This window comes from Pectinophora gossypiella, chromosome 2 (assembly GCF_024362695.1).
Source record: "Pectinophora gossypiella chromosome 2, ilPecGoss1.1, whole genome shotgun sequence".
NCBI classification, from domain to species: Eukaryota; Metazoa; Arthropoda; class Insecta; order Lepidoptera; family Gelechiidae; genus Pectinophora; species Pectinophora gossypiella.
The window spans coordinates 12,187,710-12,201,259 of NC_065405.1; the positions used below are offsets into that span (position 1 = coordinate 12,187,710).

The 13,550-nt window shown below is 40.4% G+C and overlaps 2 protein-coding genes across 3 annotated transcripts in view; both read right to left on the reverse strand.

Moving 5' to 3' along the window:
* The window catches only part of LOC126372804 (voltage-dependent calcium channel subunit alpha-2/delta-3), a 76,156-nt gene extending 71,826 nt beyond the window's left edge, over positions 1-4,330 (reverse strand). For both annotated transcript variants that reach the window (XM_050018715.1, XM_050018707.1), the window contains exon 1: positions 4,092-4,330. In XM_050018715.1, coding sequence (XP_049874672.1) covers positions 4,092-4,180 — 89 coding nt within the window. In that variant the 5' untranslated portion in view covers positions 4,181-4,330. The remainder of the gene's footprint in view (positions 1-4,091) is intronic.
* A 1,147-nt stretch (positions 4,331-5,477) lies between these two features.
* Positions 5,478-13,550, reverse strand: part of LOC126372795 (protein patched) — a 33,609-nt gene continuing 25,536 nt past the window's right edge. The window contains exons 5-16 of the mRNA XM_050018697.1: positions 12,835-13,042; positions 11,219-11,488; positions 10,950-11,090; positions 10,695-10,824; positions 10,207-10,454; positions 9,820-10,011; positions 9,573-9,716; positions 8,600-9,481; positions 8,333-8,515; positions 7,941-8,183; positions 7,495-7,827; positions 5,478-7,377 (exon numbers count right to left, since the gene is read on the reverse strand). Coding sequence (XP_049874654.1) covers positions 7,039-7,377; positions 7,495-7,827; positions 7,941-8,183; positions 8,333-8,515; positions 8,600-9,481; positions 9,573-9,716; positions 9,820-10,011; positions 10,207-10,454; positions 10,695-10,824; positions 10,950-11,090; positions 11,219-11,488; positions 12,835-13,042 — 3,313 coding nt within the window. The 3' untranslated portion in view covers positions 5,478-7,038. The remainder of the gene's footprint in view (positions 7,378-7,494; positions 7,828-7,940; positions 8,184-8,332; positions 8,516-8,599; positions 9,482-9,572; positions 9,717-9,819; positions 10,012-10,206; positions 10,455-10,694; positions 10,825-10,949; positions 11,091-11,218; positions 11,489-12,834; positions 13,043-13,550) is intronic.

Consider the following 13,550-nt stretch of genomic DNA (forward strand, 5'->3'; position numbering starts at 1 on the left):
AGTATGAGCAAGATGTATTTTAGGCAGAGGTTCCTAAGGCGCTTTTTTACTCACCAGAGAGACATCAGAATAGCTTATTTTTGCTGTGACATATATCGAGCAGTTTGAACAGATGACATTGTCAATGTGTGAAGGTTTGTCTTGTTTTATAAAATTTCTTTAAAATTCAATACGTACCCAGTGTACATATGCTATTCCTAGGTGTACATATCATGTAATGTTACACAGTTTAGAAGGCTGAAAGACACTTATATATATAAACTTTATGATTGTGTAAAGGTTTACACAATAACAGTCTCAAAATCAAAGTCGAGTAGCTGTAGATAAGCTAAACTTATACACATGAATTTCTCCACTATATAGCCGACACTTATGTGTGAAGGTATGCTTACTACACGTAGTATATAATTCTTCGCTATGCTACTAGAAATATGTTTGTTATATTTTTAATGTAGTGGACGACCACCGTGGTCCAGTGGTTGAGCGTTGGGCTCACGATCCGGAGATCCTGGGGTCGATTCCCGGTGGGGACATATCACAAAAAATACTTTGTGGTCCCCAGTTTGGTTAGGACATTACAGGCTGATCACCCGATTGTCCGAAAGTAAGATGATCCGTGCTTCGGAAGGCACGATAAGCCGTTTGTCCCGGTTACTATTTACTGATGTAAGTAAGTAGTCGTTACATGAGCCATGTCACGGGGTTTTGGCGGCTCAATAGTAACCCTGATACCAGGGTTGATGAGGTTGGTACTCCACCTCACAACCCACACGAGAGAAGAGAAGTAAGTACCTGCTTACTTTTTTTTAATTTAACACACTAATGCAATGCAACGTTTGTGCAGTGGAAAGCCTAAGTAGACATTGTACTAATAGGTCTAATCTAATCTAGTCTACAAGATCCCACTGCTGGGCAAAGGCCTCCCCTTCCTCTTTCCATTTTTCGCGGTCCTGTGCGGATCATCACGCATTGGGTGCCTCATGACGGGACAGGCGTCGTGGTAGACCTCGAAAGAGATGGCGTGACAACTTGGACGCTTGCCGGAGGGACTGGCCGGAGTACTAATAGGTACCTCTGAATTAATACGATAAGGAAGAGTAAGTTTATTTCATGTCAAAAAAACCTACTCATAGAAATTTAAACCTTAAATACTTAATCAGTAAGTCTACAGCTACTTGAGGGAACACTGTCATAATAATGTCAAAGCCATCAAAAGCATACAGGTCCCGAAAGACGCAGGGGAGGGACCCATAAATGATCGCAACAGGTACACATTGGTTTTTATTAATTCTGAATAGATTCGAGTTTGTCCACAATTTCACTTGCTTACATCCAACTTGCAAATGGCTTGAAGCCGCAAGCTGTGACTGATATGACTATGATGTTGCATCTGCTTCGATCGTGGCATACTGCTCATGCCAAAAATCAAATTTTGAATTAATATTGAGTACTTAAATAACATGCCACTATTAAATAAAAAATATTGAATATTTCTATGAATAATACAACAGTCCCTTAACAAAAAATAAATATTAAATGAATAATAAAAAAATCATTCATCCGCTATTTTTATGCCTACTAACAGGCTGAAAACAGAGATTGTAATAATTTTATGTAACATTATTTGTATACCTGTGTTCACAAATAAAGATTTTGATTTGATTCGATTTGATTTGATGCTTCTTCTACAAAATGATCAATCATCATACTTAGTTATTACGTACTCGTACGGTCACGAGTACTAATATGTATACACTTTGCAACCATGTCACATTAACTTTTTTGACAATTTAAACCGTATGCCTCATTAAATGTTAAATATGATAGTGCGACAGGGTTCTAAAGTGGGTACATGATATTGCTCATGACCATGACTATACGTACCGTGCTATTAGTACCTACATACGATCTACTCTGAACTCTGCTTACCCCGGTGAGAAATGGGTCAAATAGGCGTGAGTTTAATTATGTATGTACCATATAAATAGCACATAGCTAAAGAGCTGCAAAAGATCACGAGAAATGAAAGTTGTTATTCAAGTCCTAAATCTCAACAGGGGATAAAAGAATTAGAAGAAGAGAAGACATATATAGTGACATCATAACGAAAACTTTGAGAGATGATTCAGACTACGATTTTGAGTTGATATCAAGCGGAATTCAGCATCGCAAATTCAAGATTTCCCACTTAGTATTCAATACGATGTCGCTGATACCCTGCACAGTACAAAGATTGAAAAGGACATAGCCAAAAACGTCAGAAGGCTTCATGCAGCTAGGAGCTACGTCCTAAGATAGAAAAAATATATTTATGATGCACCTGATAGCCCTACTACATTACCCTGCCGCCTCACAGCAATAATCAGTGCATTGCATATTTTGCACTCAGCTGCTTGTTTCCTGGGCATGTCGTATAATCCGACAGTCGGGTTGTTTCCTTTCTAACACGTCAATTTTGGTATTTGACTAGGTCAAAAATAAATCATAAAATGCTAATCTAGAAATAGAAGCCAGTCTACGATGATCAAAAATCATATCATTTTACTTTTCGACTTATTTTCGTTTTTTATATGTGAATTAGTAACATTATGTACGACGTTTGAGCGTTTTTATTGATAACGTCACAGGACGGTATTTTCATACAAAATCCGAAGAAAACTTTCGTTTTGACGTTTCGTTAAAATTGTCACATCTGACTAGGTTGTCAAGTAGCCTATTAAAACAATACAAACACATGACTCATATAGAGAGGCAATGGTGCCAGCTTGTTGGGCCTTGAGCATCTCGTCTCGATGTGACATGTTGTAGTAGATTTTTTATTTATAAGCTATGCGTTTGTTTTTTTAATTATTCGATATATTTTCAGAGAATGATTACGGTGCCAATTATGTATTATATACCTAATCCTACTAATCATTCATATATGTTTACTAATAAATACGCAAGCTACATAAATATAAGCTACATACCTACATTGATTACACATATTTATATATTATTATTTTAATGATTATTTAGTTTCGAAATAAATAACACAGATACGATTGAGCAGAACGTTATCGTTTTGGCCTGGTTACTTACCTACCTAATCGTATAATTATAAAAATGTGCACAGTATATTAAATAGGTTTAATATGAGAGGAGAAAAGACAGCAGTGGGATCAAATAGGCTTGATAACATCAGGGATGACTATCTACTATTATAAATGCGAATGTAACTCTGCTGTTACTTTTTAACGCTTATACCCTTGAAACCATTTAGATGAAATGCAGTGTGGAGATAGTTTAAAACCTAGAGGAGAAGATAATGAAAAGGGGTTGGAAAAACGCGCGATGACTGAAGCCTACGCGGGTAAAGTCGCGGGCGGAAAGCTATAAAATAAATGGCACATATGTATGCCTCAACTGGGCACCGGTTTCCTCTCATCTACAGACAGAAAATGTCGAATTAATGTATGGAGTTGATTTTTTATCTTACTTGACATACCTACCTATCGATTGTAGATTTTCCTCTAATGATATTCACTACTTGGCCGGGCAAACCGCTATTACCCTTCTCGTAATGAATAAGCTGTTATATAATACTATTTCACGTACGCTACTTAATTTGGTAAATCTATATCAAACTTGTTTTTCGACAAAACAACATACCTACCTACCTACTTTGTTAATATCTAGTTTAAATACCGCTTACTTACTTAATTTGTACAGAAATCGGATAAGTAACTAAGTACTAATATTAACGACCGAGGTTTACAACAATTTAACTTCTTATTACACTTAAAACAGTTAGATAACAGAAAGAAATGCATAAACAGAAAGATAAACCAGCACATTCTACTATTTCCGGTATATGATTGATTGATCGTTGAATTATTTTAGCCAACAAAATAATAAATCAGTGTTCCCACGGAGAGTAAAGCTTTAAGACACTATTTATACCGCTTTCAGAATGACTCTATTAGCTAGACGCGGAAGCGGCGTTTATTTGTATTTTATGACCAAGTACCTTCATGTTAGTGCAAATTTAGTCGGAAACATGGTATGAAATCACTGTTTTGTAACGCTAGAAGGGTGAAAAGGGGTCTTACTCGTTGTGGGGGATGTCCTCGAGCTGGTTGGCTAGCGCGGCCGCCAGCAGCAGCGGCGCCAGCAGCGGCAGCGGGCTCGAGCGCGCCATACTCACTCCCACATCACTGCACTCACTGCCACAACACCTCCACTACACTCCGACAATGTCAGCGAAGGGCGCACGTTGCATGAGTCATCGAGACAGGTTATCGGAGCCGAGTCGTGCGGCCGGCCCCAGGGCGAGGATAGAGCGTGGAGCGCCGCCGCGCCCTCCCCGCGCGCCCCGCCGCGCCCCCGCCGCCGCAGTGACGCTGCGCGGATCACACGCCCAATAACGCTACTACTTATTACTCAGATTTATTTGAGGAGGCATGCTCGTAGTGGTCGACGAAGAGCGTCCTACGCATACGGTGGTGGTTGTAGCCGGCGGGGTAGTACGGGGCATACGTGGTGCGTGGAGCGTGGTGCGGCCGCCGTGCTGTCGGCGGTGGTGGCTGGCGGGCAGTGCCGGCCGCATCGCCACGCACATGCGTGGGCACGCCGCCAGGAAATCCTTTATTGATTCCCGCGCTCCCGCTTTCTAAGGAATGTCGCAGGCGATCTAGGTACCGCCGAAATTCCCGCCCGTATAATTCGGCTAAGCGGATCACCGCCGTGCGCCCGCCGGATTACTTGTCTGTAAATTAATCACTTTTTAGGATTTTCTATCGATACAAACACGCTATAATTGATTGTTAAACTTCAAAGTCGGCTGCGTAAACTTCTTTTTTTTCAGGATTTTGATTAAATAAGTTATTTTACATTATTACGTTTTTCTTGAGCATTATTATACATATTAATAAACAATTAGATAATAAAGTCTAGGTTGTAGATATGTACGACCATGTGTCCGTATAAAATATTCGAATATTTAATATCAATGAACGGTGGAGCTTACGAAGTTGAAACTTTTAAAGCACGTTAGTTTTGTACCTACTTAATAAGTTTTATTGAGACAACCACTTGTGTCCCTTATCCTGGTGCGGTCACCGAAATATGCATGTAACTTTTGAAGGCAGACCGACAAATTATGATATTTAGCGACAAATTTACGTATTTTTTTCCCGTGTCGTTCGATCCGTTATGGTGGCAGTGCCAGGTTGTTCGAGTACTTTTTTGCCTTAAGTATATTATTAGTACCTTATCAGTTTTAATTATTTTATTTTATTAAAAATAGCCTTTCGTTTTCTTTCACAAAGTCAAACTTTTTGTGGGTAATTGGCGCCCTCTATGAAAAGCAACAGACAACAGGGTGGATTTAACAACAGGAAGTCTTTGAAAAGGCTTTGGGGCGGTTTCTGCATAGAACCCTTGAAAGCTGTTCACGAAATGTTATGTTTTAAATAAAAGCAATTTTTTGTACAGTTTATGTGTTTTATTTTCACAATACAGTCGACAGTTTTAACCTTTGTTTAACAATGAGTGTAGGTATCATAAAGAAGATCTTAGTAAAATAAAATCTCACGAGGTTCCGTAGCTAAATATTACGGCATATACATAGATATAAATAAAAAGTTTAAAAGTTGCAAGTAAAATGCGATAAAAATGCTAAAAAAGACGAAATAGTTTTCAAATTAAAAGTTTAACATTTTGTACGATCTTATAAAAACACTATAGCTATATAATTAGCTATACAGAATATAATGATCTTTTTCATTTTGTACCTTAGTATTGTTATTTAATAAAAGCAAAATAAAACGCTTCGAATATTTCAGTTTAAAACTTATAGTTTTTCGACAATACGTCAGTTAAAAATGTATAAAAATAAACGATACAAGTATGTAGTACTCGCGTCGCAGTACAGTACGTATGCTACAGCCTAACGTAACGCTATATGTACAGTATCATTAAGTTATATACGTATAAATTAATATAATCTAATAAGTACTTTGCACAAAATGTCACAACGCTAATCGTTAATTTCTCCTATTGAGGTCCGTGTCCAGTAATTCAGATCTCTGAACGCCGCATTGTTATACTACACTGGGAAAATGCAGTCAAATGTTTTACACACTGTCACTACAATATCACTTTTTAAATTGTCCAAATGTGTCTTTCATGTAAGTCGACCATCTGGCTGTTCTTTCCCAGCATCGCCCACACAATACTGTGTTTTGATCGTTAAATGCAGTCTTCACAAATTACAATGACCTTTTCCTAAAGATCACAAAATACAGTCACTATACGTACAATAACATATCTAAGTAATCTCATAAATAGCTGCCTACACTTAAGCTACACCTAACTAATAATTTGTACAATAAATCTGAGATTTTTACGCAGACTTCACTGGTGACAGAATAATATAATTACATAAAATAAATAATAATGATAAATTATATTAATATTTGACCACAGTCTTTAGAGAAGTGTAAATGTAACAAAAAAGCAAATGGAGACAAATGGAAATGTCTTTAAAAATAGGAACACACGAGATTGTATAATTATGAAATTATAAAAATGTTATTTGGTCTTTACAGAATCAACGAGTTCTTCATTAGACTATACTGATACAAATCGGAGTACTAGTGTTGCCATTGGAATGATTAATAAAACACTTTGTATCTACAGGCTCTTACTACAAAGAATGTCAAAAAATATTTTTTAAACATTATTACTAGTACTCCCAAGTACTGAAAAACATGATCTTTCAATACGCACTGAACGGTTGTAGCCTCCACTATATCCATATTTTAATGAAAGAGTTACCTTAAATTACAATTCTCGTAATACTGTCTTAAGGCTTTGATTATAAGCGTTAATGCGAACCTTAAAACATGTTTACGTCTTCTACCGATATGAAACTTCATAACTTTAGGTAAAGATGTCAAGTCATTCGATATCGAACATAAAATATACATTCATACAAATAACTGGGCATACACTCTGAGTTCGTAGTAACCGACACTGTAGTTCGAATGTCACGTGCTAGTGGCGGGAGGAGTCGCTCTCGTGGCCGGAATCGCGGCCGTTCTCTCTGGGAGAGGCGCGGTGGTCCCTCTCGTCTCTGTAGCGGTCCCTGCGATCCCTCTCTCGGGACCGGTCTCTGTCCCTGTCGCGGTCCCGGTCCCGGTCTCGATCGCGTTCTCGGTCTCGATCGCGGTCTCGATCACGGTCCCTATCGCGGTCCCGGTCCCGGTCCCGCTCGCGATCTCTCTCGCGGTCGTCATCGCGGTCTCTGCGGCGGTCGTAATAATAGTAGGATCGGCGCGATTTCCTGTCGCTTGGTGTCACTACCTCTACCTTTATGTTCGCTGTGGCGGTTACCTGGAAAAAAGAATGTCGATTAGATTCCATTCAACACCACTAAAGTAGGTACTCTCAAATGCTTCAGATAGTGCATTAGGCTTTAAACCATAAAAAACACACAAATAACAAACTTACCTTAGTGGTAATAGCGCCGGAATGCTGAGATTTCGACGTCGGGGTCGATCGCCCAGACGCGGAATCACTTCCATTATACGTCGTGGTTTCTACAACCACTTCTGGTTGCACCACAATGGACTGCATAGACGATTGTACGGACGGCGCTGAACTGTGCCAACTGGGCTCCTCGGTGATGGTGGTGAGAGAAGGTGCGGAAGAACGAGGAGGAGGCTTGTTGGTTCGGCTGGACTTGTCACTGCTGCCAGAGGTAGAGCTCGATTTCCGCGGATGGACTGGAGAAGACTTCGGTGACGGAGTCGATAGCCGCTCTGGATGCTCTAGTGGTCGAACCTGAGAATAAACAAACAGGATTACTCTTTTGTATAGTGTTATGAAAGCAGTTTGTAATATTTAATACAAAATCTTTAAAATATATTTGGCATAGAAAAGATATAGTTACTAACCTCAGCAGCGGGTCCAAGTATCGCTAAGACAATAGGGAAGAACAGTAGACCATCGATCAAGCCCAACAGGACCAATGCAAGCAGTAGTCTGAGGAACAGGCGGGCGACGAAGCCAAACTCGCTAGCAGCTAACATGGACGCTGCCAAAGCCGCAGCGAGCGCGCCGTGAAGGACGGGAGCCAGGACGGACTCTAGCGCGAGACTGGCTCGACGACGCTTGCAGCCGATTGAAGTTACGAAGCCCTGTGGATTTAGATACATGTTGTAGAACTATGTGATAATTCTGAACAATTGGTATGCAAAATAATATCAGTAAATGATTCTGAAAACTACAAATGTACGTACAAGATCATCTACTTTACATGTGAACGATCTTTTGAAAGTGAACTTACCAAAGATAAATGCACAGTGAAATGAACGCCTCGTCCAATGGCCAGAACGAGTAACACTGCGGGTACTGCTGATAACTTCACGCCTAATACCGCCATCATTCCGAGCAGTTGCAAGACTAATGTCGCCAGAGCTAACGTCACCAGCACAGCGGCCCAGACGTTCAATAGGAGTACCATCACAGCCTGGGGAGTAAAAATATAAGTTATCGCCATGTTTAATAAGGATATAATTATTAATTAGAAATTGGAAAATAGTGTAACACTCACCACAAACACAGCAGCCAAAGCGCAAGCCAGAGCCAGGAGCAGCGATGTCCTCAAATAAAGGTACTGCTCCCAGAATAGGAAAGGAATACCAGACGGGAAATTAGACAATCCCTTCGCTTCGAACTTTATACATAAATCCCGAACTTGCATTATGAGATTCTTGATACTCTCCGTGTCGCTTAGACCAGCCAGATAGAACGGAAGTTGAGTATATATCAGTGGAGATGATTTAGGAATTTTCAGATCTACGTCTGTGGGCAAATGTGTCCATCTCTTCGGTTGCGGTTTCAAGTTTCCTTGTGACGCCCCGTAAGCTAGAGGATCGTTAGTTGCCCACGCTGATAAGTAATTGTAAAATGCTTTCGGGTTTATGATGCCATCTTTATCAACTAATCTATGACCGTTCTTGGTGTCAGAAGAAACAAGAGATTTGTCGATGGGATTGTCCACATGTCCTGTCTGCACCATGAGTTTGTAACCGAGTATTGCCTCATCGCTTGCGTTCTTGCACCAGTATTCCTGGGTGATGCAGCCACTCGCTACTTCCTTGTCAAAGGCAGCTTGCAGGTCTAATAACCAATCACGGAAAAGGCTGAGCCAGAATTTGGTGAGTCCTCCATTGTCGTTCTTTATTATATTAGGTATTCTAACGAATTGGTCGTGATACTCGTAAAGTAGTTTTTGATTGGTAGGATATTCAAAGTCTCCTTGAGTGACGGCGTACATGCTGTAGAAGCCAAAGTACTTTTCCTGGCGGTACAGGAATTCGTATTCGTCAGTGTTTTCTGGAACAATGTCTGTTAAGTCTAGGCCATCTTTGACTTTCGTTGCTCCCCAGATGCTTGCTATTATGACAGCAATTAACGCCAGCATTGATGTAACCTATAACAAACATCACACGTTAGATTCTACCCAAGACTCATATTGATCGATATATTATTTACATTATTTTATGTAATAAAAAAAACTATACCTTCACAGAAGGACGCATGATAAAAGGTGCGTAATGGTTTCTGGCCCATTTCGTAAGCGACAGGCTGAGGCAGCACGTCTTGTTGGCTTCGTCATGAGCCACATCAGGATCTAGAGGTTGTCTCGATGTGTCCTTCCAAGCGTTCTGTAATGAGACAAAAGTTCCATAGTATTTTCCAAAATATTAACGCAACGAATGAAGTTTTTTTACAGAAGCCAAAAACCATAAGAACCACCTAGCCTAGTACCTTATCATTTTTTCCACCTCGGGTCCTATTTCTTTCGTTGACTTTTTTAACTCTGGTTGGCAATGGATTTTCAGGCATAAGACAACATAGCAGATCAGCTCTGGCAGCTGATCTTCGTCGAAGGTCCAAAGATATCATAGCAGGGAAAACTAATAGCATTGAGCCTAAGTTGAAGAGAAGGAGAATTGCAGCCTGGAAAAAGAACAGATTAGTTATCTAGAGGTATAAACTCTACAAATCTGGACAAGAAAACTAGATCAATAAGTGTTCTTTAATGATTCTACACAAAAAATAAACTTTTCAATGAAAATTACTTGAAAATTTAATAAAAGAAAAGACACAATATCATCTATCATATATTTCTATAAAAAAGCATAACAAACTCACCTGAAGAGAGAAAACTCGTAGAGCAGGAATGGGCAGAAGCGCAGCTGCCAAGAACGCCATGACATTGCATAGAGAAGCCAGAAGGACACTGAGGCCACTCTTCTTGAGCACTAAGCCGGTTCGTTCCTCCCTCGGCACGTCTCCCGATTGTTCCACATACGTGTGAGTGAGAAGGAACATGTCTTGGACTCCGAGACCTAGTGCTAGAAACGGCACGATTTGTGTGCTCGATGCGTTGAATGGAATACCTGGAATTAAAATTATTATATTATACAAAATGAGCCCAGGGATTAATTAATCTTGTCTGTGTCAAAGTGAAATAATTTCAAGTATTTTTTTAATTGTATGAGAGAAATTAATTTAGATATCCAGTCGATTGAGCTGCAATTTTTAGACAGTATGGAATTCAGGAGAAATCAGTGATTAACAAAAAAATAATTAAAAAATAAAACAAAATATTCAGTAAAAAAAAAAACAAAATAAATCACCTAATAAAGCACAAAAGCCTAATCCAGCAGCGACTGATATAGACAGGAGTAGCACTCCGGCGATACCAACGCCCGCTTGTGACCGCACAGGGTCTCGCCATTGCATCAGAGTTACTGCTACGTAAATTAACTGCAAAATAAATAATAAAAAAGGTGTGTAAAACTGAATGTATGACATGGATGATTCAAAAAAAAAGTTACAAAAAACGTGCATGAACAAAATAAACAGAAAAAATTTAGAATAGTGGAACTCACCATAAACATATAGCCTAAAATAATATTCTTGAGTGACAACTCGGAGAATTTTCCTAGAATATCGTTGAGGGTTGACGTGGAAAACGGATAGAAGCTGTAGGACGAAGACACTGCCTCAGACTGCGTCATTTTACGGACCTCCTGTGAATACGATATTATATTTAATAAATTGCTGGAAAGTACTAGACGATACTTATTGATATATCCAGTGTCAATCGTTGTGGTAGATACTAAGTATAGGTATGACATTTACGTTAGTAAGTACTTACAGCAGCGAATTTCCTCTGCCAGGCATCGAGGATCGCCGCCGCCTTCTCCTGGTTCCACCCCACGTGGTGCACACGATAATCATCTGCCCAGTACTCGTACATCTCTCGCTCGCCCATCAGTTGCACGACCGTTTGCAGCGCGCGCGCACTGCGCAGGGCCGACGTGGAGTTGCGCGTGGCTCCTCCGACGATCAGCTGTTCCGGCCAGTGCATGTATGCTGCTGCGAACCCGTAGCAACCGTGCGATAGCTCCGCCGCTACATCTGGAATCTAAACAAATTCCAGGTTTAGGATAAGGGGTCAAAGATGGAGCTTCAACATGTAGTTTTAAATAAGCTAATGAAACAAGTTTTAAAAGTTGACATTTTTAATTGATTAGACAAACATCAGTGACGTCAAGAATTTAAAATATGTTTCGGTCGTTGTCCTTGTTAACAATGCCGGCACCTGCAATTGACGACATTATTTATCGTACAAAGCGCCAGAAGTATTTACGAGGTTTCCTAGGAACTGCGTTTGCGTCGGGTGGCGAGTATTATTGATATAATGGTGTCATTGTGACGGGCGATAGTGGCGGCAAACGAGGCGCATTGAAGCGTATACAATGCGCCCGTATAATGCAGCGGTCCGATGCGCGGGCGCGGGGAACAAAGCGCGCCCGTTCTGCGCCGCGCCGGTCCTTCGCCGAACGTGGGTGGCTGCACCGACCCGGCTCTACCCGACACAAAAACGTGCCCTACCCACTCGACTCCCTCCGGTCCCAATGTACTATTTGTAAGACAATCCAAAACGGAATATACCGTTCATTGCGGTGCAAATACAATGTTTATTGCTTGTTTGTTGATACCGATTCCTCGAAACGGGGACGCTGATCGACTGATGCAATTCATAATGAACACACCAATTTTGGTTGCGAAATAAAATCAGTGTAATGTTTCCGGGCGATATAATCTTGCACGTTTCAATAGTGCGCGTGCAAGTTTGTCGAAGCAGCGGCGGCCGGGCGGCAGGTAGCTCGCCATCTGCCCGCGGCGACCGCTTTCATCCTGCCTTATTACCGTCTCCAAAAATATTTTATTATTATGGAAAGTATTTAAAGTTTATGCGTTCGCCTCGATAAAGTCATTTTATTTGTCGTGATCCTACACGTTTTATTTATGTGCCAGTAAAACTGTCGTAAATTGAAGTCTTCATAAAAGGACCGGAGTTTTCGTAATGGTCCCTAATGTGGGTCTCACGGACGCGTAACAAACGATTTCATGCATACCTAGCTCACTCGCGGACGGACAAAGGAAGGGATGTATTCTGCTACCTGAAAATGTTCGGAGCTCGCCTTGCGTCACTTGACGGTGATAAATAAATTTGCCATGCTTAAAGTATTCCATGGAGCGTAACAGAAGTTGCTCAGTTATGTTTAGGGTCTCGTTTCAGTTGAGCGTTACTTAGTCGCGGTCATACCAATAACTTAAGTAAGTATGAATTTATGAGACGAAACTAGTCAATAAGGAAGTATGTTGTCTAAAATTGTTGTTTTGGCCTCTTTTTCATTCCCGAAAGCGACAGTTGACTGGAGAAGTGGAGCTTAGGTGTATGACGCAATACGTAAACAAACTTACTTGTCCTGTTTTCTTGTTGGGTGCTGAGTCTGGGCACTGAGGGTCGGTGGGGTCGAGACAGGGCTTCTTCATGTAAGCGGAGGTGATGCCTGCTCGCTTCATATAGGCCTCCATCGTACTCAGAGGGAACTGGACTTTCATGTTCCGTACTAATTCCAGCACTTCGAGAGGGTTTAGATGAGTCCATCTTAGCTTGTGTTGGAGACCACTGCAAAAGAGTATTTACTAATTAGTAGGTATCATTATAAAAAATGTTGTTATGTTGTGGTGATTCAAATACAACCCTGCAAAGATGATTTTAATAAAAATCTAAGAATCAGTAAGACAACAGAAATCTTCCACCCCTCACTTAAAAATCGGAAACACCAGGGCCCTGTTTAATAAAACTTACAATTGTAAATTACAATGACAATTTGATGTACATTGTGTGTGTGATCACGAATATTTTGCAGTTTCATATTAGCTACGCAATGAACATCAAATTGTCGTTGTAATTTACAATTGTAAGTTTTATTAAACAGGCCCCAGGGGTGTTTCAAATCATGGAATAATCAAAATCATGCTGCACAAGTGAGATGGGACTAGGTATTTTCTTTGCGGTTGTGTGTATATCACAATAACAAAACATAAGCTGCTCCCAATTGAGGTATTCATAGGTACAGCCATCGCAAGATGGACTAAGTACCGACACCTCACCGAGTATTATGTTAGATCCA